This window comes from Diachasma alloeum, unplaced genomic scaffold (genome assembly GCF_001412515.2).
Source record: "Diachasma alloeum isolate Michigan unplaced genomic scaffold, Dall2.0 Dall_scaffold_00181, whole genome shotgun sequence".
NCBI lineage: Eukaryota > Metazoa > Arthropoda > Insecta > Hymenoptera > Braconidae > Diachasma > Diachasma alloeum.
The window spans coordinates 2,037,006-2,052,536 of NW_021680347.1; the positions used below are offsets into that span (position 1 = coordinate 2,037,006).

The window sequence follows — 15,531 nt, forward strand, 5'->3', positions numbered from 1 at the left end:
TGGAACCCCATAGACCTTCAAGCGTGTACAAAGATTTTGCACCGTTCAACATCATAACTGCACATTTCGAAAACGTTTTGTGTGAAGTAACTGTGAAGAGATCGAAATCCAACACATTTACAATTCCTAAGCGCATCGAAAATGCTACCTCCCGTAAATTCCTGCATTATCAACGCATGAAAGACCTCCCAAATCTATATTTTGCAAACAAATGAGGGTGTCAAGTTTTGCCGGTTAAAAAATCTCGAGCGCATGAGGGAGCGTTTTTTCTGTAAAACTTGGCACGAGCGTTTGTTTGCAGGTGAAGGAAATATCCGATTAATTTTGAAGCTCGAGGGATATTTGTCAGATTATTACTATAATCTATCAGATTATTACTATAATCTATCAGATTATTACTACAACTACGATGACTACAATCTGAATGTAGTGGACAACATTAAGAGGTGAAATAATGAATATTTGAAAAAATTATGTTAGTAGAAAGATCCGATTTCCTTAGATGAGATTCGATCTGAAATGAGCCGAAAAAATGAACAGCTACTGCGAAATATTCAGTAGTAATACCCCTAGAACTTCAAAATGATCGGGTATTTCCCGATAGCTTCGTTGCAAACAAACGAGTGTCAAGTTTTGTAGGTTTAAAAAGGATTTTCCTACAAACCTTGACACGATCGTTTGTTTGCAGGGAAGGTTGAGGGAAATACCCGATGCATTTTGAAGTTCGAGGGGTATTTGGAGGAGTATTTCCTCCATCGGAATTTCGGTCACTGGAGGGCAGCATTTGATGTCAATGTGGTACAACCTACACTTTCGCATTTCAATTATTTTGTTTATTATCCCTTAGCAACGTGCCGTAGTTTTACCAATTTTACCGATATAAAATCGTGTAGGTTGTACCACGTGACATCAAATGCGGCCCTTCTATTGGCCGAGATTCCGATGGGGGAAATAATCGGGTAAAAAAAATGAAAAGCTACTGCGAAATATTCAAAAGCTAGGAGGAAATATCCGAAATAAAACAGTTGGGTACCCTCAAATACTGCGTTCTGATTGGTCGAAATCTCATTGGGAGAAATAATCAACTTTTTTTCAAAATGTTCGTCTGAAGACTAACTTTCAGGAAACAAATCGGCAAGGAAATCCTCAACATCGACTTTTTTAGCCTTGCGTTTTGACGTAGAACTGTCCTAGTATGAATGAGGGATTTTGTCTTGGTATTCCAAGGAGAAAGGAATTGTAACGAGATTTTCTCGTTACGGGTTGAAATCCCCGTAAAAAGATATGTGAACGGGAAAATATCCTTACAGAACATAATTCAAGAAACTGACACCCCAGTTCGTGCTAAACAATGCGGAAAAATCTACGGAAGAAGCAGGTACCACAGAATTTTGAAATTCAAAGGAAACAAAGAGAGATGAAGTGCAAGAAAGTATCTCTACTACCTCCCAGGGTTCCAGTATTGTTCCACAAAACTTGGCTTTTTGTACTTCCACAATAACAGAAGCAGGTTCTACTCTAACCATTTTCTGTTTTCTCATCTTTGCTTCATTCAGTGTGAAGAAAGGTCTCATAAACCCACTTGAGGGGGCTCAACGTGACTGTAGATTTGAAAAAACGTTGACGCTGCACAAACTTAAAATAAATAAGAGATAACTTTGAAAGAGAAACCTTTTGCAGTTTAAGAAAATCGAGAAGAATAGTGAGAATTATTGAACATAACTTGAAGTGAGGGAGCAGAATTCTCCTATTTTCAGCCATTATTTCATTTTAGAAGTACAAATGTGAACCGTACAATACATTTGAATGCAAGATCTCCTTCAGCATTAGGAAATTTTCAAAATCAAAGATTTAAAATAATTACGTGAGATGAATAGAACATGATTTTTGAAAAATAGTGCATTTCATCATTAGGTCCACAAAGTATGTTTTCTGACGAATGTAAATTCATAATCCGAGCCGAACGTGAGGACTACACTCTTATTCTGAAAGTATAAACTTGAAATGAATGAAAAAAATTATTTGAAAATCTCCGCTCACATAATAAATTTTTCAAAAGGGAAGAGTGAAAGTAATCGCTTGAAATAAATAGGAGATATTTTTCATTGTAAAGACGTTTTCAAAATAAAAGAAATGTAAAAAATGAAGATAATAAGTGAATAAAAACTTGGAATATAAAATATTATTTCCTTCCATCGGCTTCATTCCCAAGGCACATGATAAACAAAAAAAATTGAATGAAAAAACTTCTTGAACATCCGGAATTATCCAGAAAGAATGCGTTTTCAAACAAAAACGTGAAATAGGAAAAGAGTTATCCAATTTCACGAAAAAATACACATAAAAGAAGGTAAATCTTTTAGTAACATTTTCTCTTTCATCCCTAAATTCCATAACTTTCCTCCGTAATTCCGATATTTTTCTTTTCTCAATACATGTCAAGCCCCTCCAACAGTGATTCCCTCCCTTCACAAATTCAAAAAAAGCAGCTGGTAAAGAACGAGGGGTTGAATCGAATCCTCAAGAATCCATGGGGTTCAACTATTGAAATAGGAGCAAAAAAGCCACACGTGCAACAGGTTCCCCATCATTACATTGGGCTCTCATGCACACACCTGCACCCTGCGAACCCCGCCCATCCACCTCTAGAATTCCCCTAAATACAAAGATTTGAATTTCATAATGAAAATCCGTCCATTGTCACTTCTCCACTCCTTCGAGTCCTAACGACCCCATTCACTCATTCAAACGAGGCGAATAAACACAGAGACTCAATGATGCGTTACATACGTCCACTGTAAAATTACAGATGATTATACAAAAGATGATAATGACGGTGGTTACTGCTCAACCCTGAGATTAAGTATAATCCCACCCACGTGCTCTCGATATTCCATTCCCCCGCCATAATTCGCGGACATTTGATGGTCAAACCGGAGGCGAGGGTCAAGTCGCTATGATTCAACAGGCATTACTTGTCGCAATAACGTCGTATTAACGATTGAAGCTGATTGCAATGATTACCACTAATCAAAGCACAAACGAACTGCGTTCTCGCTAAACGTGCGGTTATCCCTTTGTCGACAACTCATGTATTAGTTTTATTGATTTTTTATGAGAGTTCATTAGAGATTCGGTTTGAAATATTTGGGATTAATACACGGGCATGACTTTTTTCTACTTTTTATTTCCAAATTACACTTCAATAAAACATTTCCCATTCGAGAACTTTCAAAACAAATTTCTGTAATTTATTCATGAAAAAATATGTTCTACCTCGATGTATAGGGCCAAATGACCCGAGTAGAAATTTTTGTACTTGACTGGTCAGGCCCTGGTCCGCTGGGTCGTAAAAAAAGCTTGAACTTTAGAATTTATTGGTAAGGTGATCATGCAAGGGTCTCCTTCAGGCCCTGATCTGGTACGCCGTAATCAGGTACCGTATTGATACCGAAGCAGGGCCTTCCCTGCCAAAAGGGCTGTCTGGCAAAATTTCTACTCGGGGAGTTGGGCCCAAAATTTTTGTTATTTTCAAGGTATTCCATCTTGAAATCCTCAACCGAGGACTTCAAAATTTCACCTGGGATCGAAGTTTCACTTTCACTTAAAGTAGTATGGTCACGGATCGATTTCCAAGATTAAAATATGAAATAATTTTGTTATGAAGGTTAATATCAATAAAAACCTCCTGGTGCAATTTGTGGTACATTGATCGTTTAGTATGATTGATAAGAATCAATGAAAAACTAGATTTTAACACAGAGTCTTATGGGCAAATCACATTTGTGGGTGGTTTTTATGATAAATCCAAGATTAAATTATAAAAAAAATACAAAAAAATGGAAAAAAAAACAAAAATTTACGGNAAACTAGATTTTAACACAGAGTCTTATGGGCAAATCACATTTGTGGGTGGTTTTTATGATAAATCCAAGATTAAATTATAAAAAAAATACAAAAAAATGGAAAAAAAACAAAAATTTACGGCCATCGATGAAAATTATTGACCGTTTGGGACTTTAGTTATAAATAATTTCTGCTCCTCGGGGTTCGGAAATTGCGTTAGTGGAGTGGGGACAAGCGGGCATTTCAAATCTTGTTTTCCCTACGCTGTTAAGTTACAGCGATGCCACACATAAAACGACGCTAGTCAAAGGAGGTACATTATTTGACTAATAAGTGAAAAATAATAAAAATAATCAATTAATTCTTACATTCATAAATTTTATAATTCACAAAGAGAATTTTCAATTATAAATCATAGTTTTTTGATTAATTTTTTTAGATTTTCTTGACGGACACTCAACGATCACTTTGGAGAGTGACCATACTATTTTAAGGGGAAACGGAACCTTGTGTGTACAATCGTCGCCAGGAAAGAATGATTGTGGATCTCAGTGGTGGGAAATGTTGAGTTGCCGCTAAATTCGAGGGAGTGGGGGTAGTCAGCCAGCATCATTCTTTCTTGGCGAGAACTATAGGAGAGGGTAGGCCAAAACAGACCGCAGGGCAAAACAACCGCACGACAAAACGGACCACTCACAGACAATTGATAATTTTTGTTTTTGCTTCCATTCGGAACAAAAACAAAATCCACACAATCCACACAATCCATGAATCCATGAATGTTCCATTCGGAATTGTGGTTCAACGACACTTGTTGTCTATAAAACCCCTGTGATCATTACGATCCAAGAAATTCACTTTTAATCCAACACATTCAGTGTTCCTGATTTAAAGGAAAGAAAAAAAAATTACCAATTTTCTGCCAGTGGTCTGTTTTGCCCTACCCTCCCCTATATGAGCTTTTAGAATTGTGTTTTCTCCTACAATTGCTCCTACAATGCCGGATGATTCAGGTGGGTTGAGCCAAGCTTGAACTAGCTGTTGAGAAGAGGGGGAGGGAAGCGTATTTGTAAAAACTCTTAGGGCCGAAGGAAGGGCGAAATGAGAGAATAATAACAATAATTGCGATAATAATTACAAAGATCGAATCTTCAAGTGTAATGAAAAATTAAGCCTGGGTTCATCAAGAATATTCAAGTTACAATACACAGTGGAGGGGGGGGGGGGGGGATTTTTTTCACACCCTTCGAATAACCAGATGATTGATAAGGTGACCGGCCAATCGATCACGGCCTTTTTATCACAATCAAAATGATCACGGCAAAAATATCACAAACCAAAATATCATGAACCAAAAATATCACAATCAAAAATATCACGAACAAAAAGATCACAGCCAAATGATCACAAACAAAAATATCACAGTCCAAATGATCATAAATAATCTTTTAAGCCTCCTCGTTGTATAAAAATTGAATTCTAATTCCAACGGGTCTTTCTCCTTACGTATCAATCAGATAACTCAGGAAATACCTATTATTTCCATGAAAACTCAAGTTGGTGAGCGAGATATTGATTGTTGGGTTATTATTGTTTACTCTTATTATCCATTCCATGGAACCAAACCATGGAATGGATAATAAGGAATGGTTGCTTGGGCTTCCATTCGTTTGTGATATTGTTGTTTGTGATATTTTTGTTTGTGATATTTTCGACGTGATTTTTTTGTCGTGATATTTTTGTCCGTGATAAAAAGTACTGTAACCGATTGATAAACAATGAAATCGAAATTAATCGGGATTATATTTAAAAACTCATTCAGCGACGAATGGAATCGAGATAGAGTTCATATATGGACGATTTAAGTTAATAGTAATAAGAATTGCGCGGTAGACTAGTGGTCAAGGCGTACGACTAGTGATATTAGGGTTGTGTGTTGGAGACCGGCTCGGGGTGGTTATTTTAAGTTAACAAATTAGGGATTTTCACTGAAAGATGCGGCAGGGGTGGGTGATTAGAAGATAATCAATCATAAAATTATTTTGGATTTTTTCAATCATTTAAATGTTTATTACATTAGTCACGGCTAACGACTGGCGACCGAGTCAGGCTCGGTTTTGGTGGCCAATAATGGTCCAGCGTTATCATTTCAGGGCTCAACCTGCCTTAGATGCCTCTCTTGGCCCCCCGACTAGCTAAGGTTGGCCCGCCCTTCAACCAAGCTTCGGCCACTTGTCAATTCCTACCTGGGGTGGCGATGTAACTTCAGACTATTGCCACCATGACATTCTTTCGAAAAATAAATGCAATTTTACTGAAAAAATTCAGAATTTATTATGAATAATTTTCTGCTTTTGATTAAAAGTACCCTACTCCGTCTAGACCTATGATTTCTGATTTTTTCGTTGCCCTTTTTCCGCTCGACAGATACAGGTGTTATTTTTTAATTACATTTTGAAACAGGCGATTTTGGGCCATTTTGTGAAATTAAAAATTTTTTTTCTGAGAAATTAAGTCATTTTATGAGACATCGCCGGCAGATTTGACATCAGCGTGCAAAAAACTTTCTAGTGGTGGCAGTCACATCCTGTGCCAAAAAAACCGAAGTTTTGTAGAACTGTGTAATCGATATTTCAATATTTTTTAGTATGCCTTCCTAAAACTTCTGATGTACCCGAGATATAAAATCAAGCAATCGTTCGATCGAAAAAATGCATGTTCACTTCTGTTTCTATCAGTGCTCTAAAAATTATGTTCAATTTGCAGGTCGATTTGTCAACTCATATTTTGTTACTCACGAAGTCGGAAATCAGTTTTTATAGTTTTTTCCAACAACCTGCACTGATAGAATGATTCATTTATTATTACAAACGAAATTCGTTAACTATTAACGAATGGTAGAGTTGAATATGACCAAATGAATATTCGTTAATAGTTAACGAATGGTTCACTTGAATGGCGAAAGTCAAGTCAAATAAGGCTCCTCAAATATACATTCGTTAACTATTATAGTACATTAGAGTACAAGGGCACAAATTTCGTTTTCGACGAATGTGAAGTTTACAGGCCGAGCCGAAGGCGAAGTCTGTATTCACATTCGTTGAAAACGAAGTTTATGCCCGAGTGGTCTATACTATTTTATGCCACATCGTACATAAGTCGTTTATCGCACGCTTCGCGCAGCGTGCGATAAACTCGACTTATCGCACGGCGTGCCATAAACGAATGAACATTTGGTGGAACCGAATAGACCCTAACCTCCAACCAAAATCCATTCGTTAACAATGACTAATCCGTTCTATCAGTGTGCTCTCCAGTAGGTCATTTAACATTCTTCTATGTAGAGATACTGGTAGAAAAGATCTCACGAAGTTCATTTTTCAATTGTCGAACTTTAGAAACTATCTAGTGTCTTCCCACGTATGAAAAAATCGTATAGAAATTTTCTATACGGATTGGGTATAGAATTTCTATAGGATTTTCGTATATGCTATTCGGATATTTCTATACGGATATTTTTTATACAAATTATTTCTATACGATTTCTATAGGTTTGATCCTATACGACCCACTGCCACATGTATAGAAACATTTCGTATGGAGTTGCGACATTTTTTTACGTTTTTCTCTGGAGCATTTAGACATCTTTCGTATGAAAACGGCCGTCAAAGTAAGAACCATTGGGTTCTTGAATTATAAGAGAGGTGGAGACATTCAATAGTCCGATACGCAATTGGGGGGAGGGGGCGTGTAATTTGTGACGATTTGTAATGGGGAGAAGCGGGAGTCCCCTAGGTTCTGATGTCGCATTATATAAGTAACGATAGAGAATTCAAGAACCGCGGAATTCTTATTCCAAGAACCTAAATGTTTTGAATTCCAGAACCAAGATCAAGAGAATATTTACTTCACTTCAAATTATAATTACAATTATATAAAATAATTATATTTCATTTCAGTTAAAATGCCTGAAAATTAGACCTTTTTTGTAATTTGAAGGGAAAAATTTTTGTAAAATGAGTGAAAATCGAGTTTCAATTCATCAAGATTTGCTCTCTAGACCTCAGTACACCAGTTGTAAAATTTATAGGTTGCTACTGGAAACTAGAAATTTTCTCAGTAAAGGGTTGGATGGATACGGAGAGATACGAGCAGTAATCACTCAATTCATCTCTCCTCTGTGGGCCTCAGAACATTTGACCTTTCTGATCAGTCTGCTTTTCTCTTCCGTTTGACCCTTAGAAACGCTGGACCGTTCCTATTTTTTTCGCTAATAGAGCACGGATGAAAAAATTTAATAGAAAAACCTATCGAATTCGTTAGAAAATTCTATTGAATTTCTATTGAACTGTTCTATTAGTTGTTGGCCGATTCTATTAAAATGTTCAATAGAAAATATTCAGTAGAAAAAGTCAATAGAATTCAGTTTTTCTGTACAACTTATGCTATTGAGATATTTTCTATAGAATTTCCTCGTCTCAAATTTTTTCGTTTGATTTTCTTGGTGAGAAGAAAAAAAAATAGAATGAAAAAAAAATCAGAAAATTTGAGTCGAGCAAATTCTATAGAAAATATATGAAAAGAATAAGTTATATAGAAAAATCTAATTCTGTTCACTTTTTCTATTGGATGTTTTCTATTGAACATGTTAATAGAATCCGCCAAAAACTAATAGCAAGTTTAATAGAAATTTAATAGAATTTTATATCGAATTCGATAGGTTTTTCTATTAACTTTTTTCGTGCGTGACAAGGAAAACAAATTTTCTTAATTTCACGTTACATTCGTTTATTTACGATCTACTATAATCTTTACTGCTGGGTCATTCATCTGCTATAAAGATATGCATATACATAAATCAAAGAATACAAAAAATGAGCTTCATTACGTCACAATAACTTGTTTGATCTACTTCACCCAAATAATAAATAATTGTCGAGTAAATAATTTTTGCTTTGGCCATGATGAAATGATCAAGAGTTTTTTTTTGTTTCTTCTGGCTCCTGGATTGTAACCAGAGGTCAAAGGTCCCTGGAGTTGGAACACACGTACGTTTAAGGCTGGGCCGGGGTCGTCGTAACGGCGCGTCTCGCGACGTAGGTGGCACGTAGGTGTTGGAGAGATTCGAGGGGGAGAAAGGCAATGGGCAGAAATCGAGGCACAGCGCGTGCTGCAAACTCGCGGGAGCGGTTACGATTCTTCTCGACGGTGAGAAAACACGCACACATTGAACAATGGGGCGACTCGGGCTCGTGCCCAAGTACCAGCTGCTTTGCGAATTACGTTTAATTAAGAGGAGACGGATCTCCTTAGATTCATCACTCCCAGTATTTTATCTCGATTTGTTTTTATTGGCTCTTTGCTTTTGGGTAATGATTACGTTCGAGGAAATCTACTTCGGATTTGTTTGGGCGGAGTATTTTTGGTGGAAGTACAAACGCAAATTGATGCAGAAACTTAATTGTCAATTTGGTAACGAAATTGAGGAGTCCTACGAGTCAAACTGTTTAAATCATCTTGCTGCATATTGAATCGTCTTGACAATAAGTGATAATAGCAGGAAATAATGTCCGAAATCTTCTTTGTTGGAAACTCATTTCTTATGAAATCGTTTGCTTCGGATGTGAATGTCTCATTGTCAAAAAAAGTGTTGACTCATTATATTTAGTACCGTTGCACTACTCAATTTATGGTTGACAAATGTTTCTAACATGTACTGACTTAATATGAACTTAACTAATGACGTTCTGTAATTGAAAAATTTGCAATTCGCTTCATGTGTCCCTTTAAGGGACGCATCTATAACTTCCCGATGTGAGTTGGAATTTGAAATTGGAAATTCGGAAATTTTTTATGAAACATTTCAGTTCTTTGAAATTCCAATTTCCCGAATTTCAATTTTGACACTTCTTTTTTGAAAAACTCAAAAAGGGGCGACGGGTTTTCTCTCCCAACCCAATTCAGTCTTACGTAAGTGAATGCTTATCGATCGCGACCAACATCATTTCGACCGCACTACGTTCGCCCGGGAGCGTTAACAATAAAAAGTGGCTACATACATGGATACATTTTTCGAAAAACCATATGGGGAGCTTCTACTCGTCATGAAGCGTCAACATTTCATGAAATTACGATTTTTCATTTCCGGGGTGAAACCAATAACTTCGTATCGGGAGGTTAAAAATGTTACGTTTGATTTAATTAATTAAAGAGATGCAAGGAATTTATAACTGGAATAATTAATCGCTCTGATTAAAAGAAGAAATGATAAAAAAAAAGAGATGGATACTCGATACTTCCTGCTCCAGTTGATCCGTTACATAAATAAACTGATATTATCGAATTAGTAGGATAGTGAGGAATTATCAAGCGGCAATGAGAAAAAAACACTTGACATCCGGTCTTACATGATTCGCGTGAACCACACAATTAGTATTTCCGCACTCTGCATGGATCTGGCCGGTTTTTATTTTTACATCTTCAACTTGCTTCCTTCTTTGAGAGTAAACTGACGTCATTAACGGATGCAAAACCGAGATAGGTTTTAATAGAGTGAGCTAATTGTGGCAGTGGCGATTAAGAGGAAGTTTAGTGGTTTGTTACTTCCATTTGAACTCTTTATTAAGGATATTATGTCGGGATAGCAAAAATATCTCTTTATGTTATAAAAATCCATATCGACTTCTGGTAATCAAAATTTGATACTCGAAATTAAGACTCCACAATTAAGGGTCACAACGGTTAAAATAAGGGTCACGAGGGGCAAAATACACAAGGGTCAGAATAAGGGTCACTAGAGTCAGAATAATGGCCGCGAGGGTCAGAATAAGGATGATGGGGGTCATATAGGAGTGGCGAATGGAGGGCGTAGGGGGCGTAGCCCACTAATAAAATTCTGAAAACGATCAGGCTTGATATTTTTGAAATGATTGATAAAAACTGTTTACGGAATAATTCAATAGATATTTCCTGAATTAAGATGGGCTCTTATGGGAAAATGCCATTTTTCACAAAAAAACGGAGAAGAGCTTGAAACATTGCAAACCACTATTTTTCGATCTTATAGGAAAATGTTTCTAATTTAAAAAACGTTATGTAGAATTTCTGTCAAATAATCACGTATAAATTTTCGCACCAAGAGAAATGTTCAGTAAAACTTACGGAACTCACAATTCGCTCACCGATTACGGAATCGACTCAGAAAATTTAAGTGGCGACATCGTAATTTTTCACAGGAAATTCAGATACAAATTACGCAACGCTCTGGAAAAATTCCGTGGCAGTTCCGTAAAATTTCCTACAACTACATTTCGCTCCGGAAGTACGGAAAAGATACTAAATTTTTATTGAATATTTCTCTCCGTGCATTAATTGCCGCCCACGAATTCGAGGTATCAGAGTTCAAGTCTCCTTCTACAGTTTGCTACAATTATATTCTCTAACTGTAGGGTAAACTGACCACTATTCGAACCCGTCGAGCGATCGAATTATATTATATATTGATCGTAAAATAAATGTTTAATGTAGCGGAATAGAACCAATTCAAAGATGGCCTTCAAAACCGGACTTTACCTACCTATTTATCAATTCACGTTCAGCTTTCCCATAATTAAGCAATTACTAACTCTCATGCGTTCGATGACAGTTATTTGACGCATTTCATTCATTCGAACACTGGATAACTTCGATTTTTCCTCAATCAAATGGCATTCTTCAACACCGACAAGGCATTTTTTTGACAAAATGGTCTATTACACACAATGGAAGCGCTTTACTTTTTAACACATGACGGATTCTTCGTCAATCCAACCACCTGTTTTAAAAAATCCGTACTCATTGAAAGCACTCTGTCATTTTTTAAAGATTTTTTTGTCATTCCGGCCGTGAGGCAGCGCTTCACGGACGCTCCGCGTCCGTGAATCTCTGCCTACGGCCGTCATAACAAAAAATACTGTTCGTCATATGGCCAAAAAAAACTTTTCTAGCTCATATGATTGCAGCCCTCGCCTTCGGCTCGGGCTGCAAACTCATATTCGCCAGAAAAGTTTCTTTCGGCCTAGTGACGAAATATACTATTTGAGCATCCGTGGTGCAGGTAAATGGATCTGAAAAAATTTCTGAAAAAAAATAAATATCAGAGAAAGTTGATCGCAGAGAAAAAAAAGTTTAGGACAAAAAATTTAGGTTTTTACCTGAATTTTCCAAATATATTTGTATTCTAGGAAAAAAAACTGATGTAGAGGATTTAAACTCTAAAATTACAAGATTTATGAAAATGGGAAGGGCGTAAGCTTCGGGGAAAGTAAAGTTATCACCAGTAATTTTTGACTTTGTGATAATTTGACATTTTGGTACAATCTTTGATGTCACCCAAAAGCATTTTTAAAAAATTGAAATTTTTCTTGGCAATTGTTCTTGAGAAAAGGAATCACACTGGTGGGAAGAATTTTAAATATTTTTTATAACCTGGCGTGACATCATAGATTAAGCCAAAATGCTAGTATTGATAATAATAATATTCTCCGAAGCTTATGCCAGCTTCATTTCCATTTCCACTGATAAATTTTCCGCGATTTAAAAAAATCAAAACACAACAATGTCCAAATGCGTAAAAATGAAATTTTTTGGACAATTCTAGAGTTTAAGCTCCTACAGCGGCTTTTACCTTTAAAAAAAAAAATATTTGTAAAAATTCAGGTAAAAACCTAAAAAAATTTTTTTTCCAAGATTTTGTTTTGAAATTGAAATTTTTTTTTCTGAATTTCTGAGATTTCTTTGGTTTAAGATATCTTTGACACAACTTTTGAAGAACTCATGGGATAAATAATGGTTGATAAATAGAGAATAAGTGAATGCCCTGATGAAGAACACTTTGTGTTTGAAACGTTGGCAAATAGTGGAAGAAAGGTTCCTTTCTCTTACGATTCTTTCCTTTTTTAATTCTATAATTAAAATTGCTGTTATGATCGTTAATGGCTGAGGAAGTTGGAGGTTTTTGAAGTAGTATTTAATATGTAATATCGTATAAACAGAATGTGAGGATTACAATTTTTGTTGACAAGGTCTTAATGAAAAGCATCAAATATGTAAAAAAATCAATAGACTTGATCATGTGTAATAGGATCATGTGTAATGTGTAAGGAATTTCAATTGTTGAAACAAAAATCAAAATTTGTAGTTGATTTAACACGTTCCACGACATCTCTAGTAAAAAATGTGAACTATTCATCGACTCCGACGATAAAAATGTCATGAATTTCGCGTCTCTTCTGCCCCACCACAAATCCGGAAGTATGCAGAACGTATCGCGCAGGTGACAACTCTCAACAAAATAAATTCCAATTCAAATTTTTTTTCGCAAATTTGATTATTTGCAATTGTAAAAAATCGAACACTGCAATATATCTAAATGATACAATAATGATAAAATACGAAGATTAACTAATAATGTTGAGTTTAGGACACAGTGATGCCAGGTTTAGAGGGAAGCATTTGGTACGAAACAAGTTCATCCGCGCACAGCCTAATGTCCGATGGAGTCGCCGCCGAGCAAGTGAAAAAATTTTTTTTCACGTCTCGACGATCACACGAGCCCGGACAACACGACGAGTCGCTTGAGATTTACATACCAGAGGTGAGTTACATCATTCATGGTGATGAAAATATGGTATGGGGGCTTGAATTTAAGGAAAATACGGATGCTACCGGTGTTACGCCAATTTTTTGGTTAGATTTGAGCACGTTTGTGAGTTTGAGAATATATCGTAAAAGTTTTTATCATTCGTTGGATGATTTTGCGGCTAAATAATGAGCGCGAGTCTTTTCTACTCGATTTACAATGAAGAAAAGTGAAGGAAATCAATAAAATGACGATGTAACGCGTCTTATTCATCCATTGTTACGTCTTTCATGAATTAAATTAATTGTTGCGTTTGTTTTGCAGTTGCTTCAAGCCAGTTACAGCTATTACACGTGGCCCTCAGCACCAGTGCTAGCCTGGTACCTCTGGGAGCACCGAGAGGAGCTCCTAAGCAAACGAGTACTGGAGTTGGGCTCGGGCACAGCCCTCCCAGGGATTGTAGCCAGCAAGTGTGGTGCTCACGTGATTCTCAGTGACTCTGCAAGCTTCCCAAAGAGCCTTCAACACATTAAAAGAAGCTGCGAGCTCAACGGTGTGCTCTCCCAAGTGAAAGTAATAGGCATAACCTGGGGTTTATTTCTCTCCAGTCTCTTTTCCATCGGACCTCTGGACCTAATTCTCGGCTCAGATTGCTTCTACGAGCCCTCAGTCTTCGAGGACATTGTCGTAACTGTTGCATTTCTTCTCGAAAAAAATCCAAACGCAAAATTCCTCTGCACTTATCAAGAGCGCAGTGCCGACTGGTCGATAGAACATTTATTGAACAAGTGGGGCTTGTCCTGCACACACATACCTTTAGCAGGACTAGGCGCTGATTCAGGTGTGACTCTTGCTGAGTTAATGCAAGATCACACGATCCATCTACTGGATATAAGACGTAAAAGTTGAAGAATCCTTTGATACAAAAAATAGGATGGCCGCTAATGTTGGAAGAGCCCTGAACAAATTACGTGTCGTCAACATTCCGTGGACAGTTGGTGACCAACAGCTGAAAGAATACTTTTCCCAATTTGGCCCCATAGCCAAAGCCAAAGTTGTCTTTGACAAGAGAACAGGAATGAGCAAAAACTTTGGGTTCTTGGAGATTGCTGATAAAGAGACATACCACTCTATCCTCAGTAAACCGAATCACCATCTTGAGGGATATGATCTGTACGTTAAGCATTACTGGGAGTCAAATCAATAATCATTGACATCATTTATGGTTGTGTGATCAATGATGGCAGAAAAGGAGAGTGTATCGGATTTAGAGGATAGGTTTAACAGAGCTGCCAATCATATACAGAGTTTAGCGGCAAGTTTGGATTCGGGACAATTGCTGGCGTTTTACGGACTTTATAAGCAGGCAACTGTAGGGGCCTGTGATACACCTAAACCGAGTTGGTACCAGGCACAGGCGAAGCAGAAGTGGGAGGCATGGAGGAGTCTCGGTGATATAGGGAAAGAGGAGGCGATGGAGAAGTACGTTTCAGCTTTGACGAAATTGGATCAGAATTGGGAGCAGGAGTCCAAGATTGGGGGGAGAGCATGGGTCGCTGTTAGCTCTATGGTGAATACCGATGATGTTCTAAGTGATGGGGACAAAACTCTGCTCGATTGGGTGAAGGAGGGCAACGAGGACAGGGTCAGAGAATTACTGCTGCGTGATTCGTCGATTGTCAATTCTCCAGACAAGGACAACATGTTGCCGATCCATTGGGCAGCCGATCGAGGCCACATACCCACTATCAAGTGTTTGGTTGAAAAAGGGGCTGACATTAATGCACAAGATAATGATGGACAAACAGCCCTTCATTATGCTGCTTCCTGTGGACATGCTGATGTCGTTGAGTATCTGCTGTCCATCGGGGCTAAGTCACTTAAGGATCATGATGGACTCACACCTAAACAAGTTGCCGATGACAGACTTGCAGCTATACTCTGACCTCATTCATTAGTTTAATCCTGAATGTCAATCAACATTCTGTTATCTTTAACATGGATTATTGAATAATGTTGGAAATATATGATTGGAAAATGTGGTTCGAGTTTTTTCTTTGATAACA

At 37.2% G+C, this 15,531-nt stretch overlaps 2 protein-coding genes across 2 annotated transcripts; both read left to right on the forward strand.

The window, feature by feature from the left end:
- Window positions 1-13,104: 13,104 nt before the first annotated feature.
- On the forward strand, window positions 13,105-14,468 carry LOC107046177 (methyltransferase-like protein 23). Its single transcript, XM_015268704.2, has 3 exons — window positions 13,105-13,159; window positions 13,307-13,480; window positions 13,790-14,468. The coding sequence occupies exons 2-3, from the start codon at window positions 13,316-13,318 to the stop codon at window positions 14,372-14,374; spliced, it is 750 nt and encodes a 249-aa protein (XP_015124190.1). The 5' UTR covers window positions 13,105-13,159; window positions 13,307-13,315; the 3' UTR covers window positions 14,375-14,468.
- Window positions 14,469-14,609: 141 nt separating this feature from the next.
- LOC107046183 (acyl-CoA-binding domain-containing protein 6-like) lies at window positions 14,610-15,507 on the forward strand. Its single transcript, XM_015268719.1, has one exon. The coding sequence runs from the start codon at window positions 14,703-14,705 to the stop codon at window positions 15,408-15,410; it is 708 nt and encodes a 235-aa protein (XP_015124205.1). The 5' UTR covers window positions 14,610-14,702; the 3' UTR covers window positions 15,411-15,507.
- The last annotated feature ends 24 nt before the right edge of the window (window positions 15,508-15,531 follow it).

Coding starts and splice junctions, on each gene's coding strand:
- LOC107046177 (XM_015268704.2), top strand. CDS start 13,316: ATGCCAGGTTTAGAGGGAAGCATTTGGTACGAAACAAGTTCATCCGCG. Junction 13,481..13,789: donor TTGAGATTTACATACCAGAG/GTGAGTTACATC, acceptor TTTGTTTTGCAG/TTGCTTCAAGCCAGTTACAG.
- LOC107046183 (XM_015268719.1), top strand. CDS start 14,703: ATGATGGCAGAAAAGGAGAGTGTATCGGATTTAGAGGATAGGTTTAAC.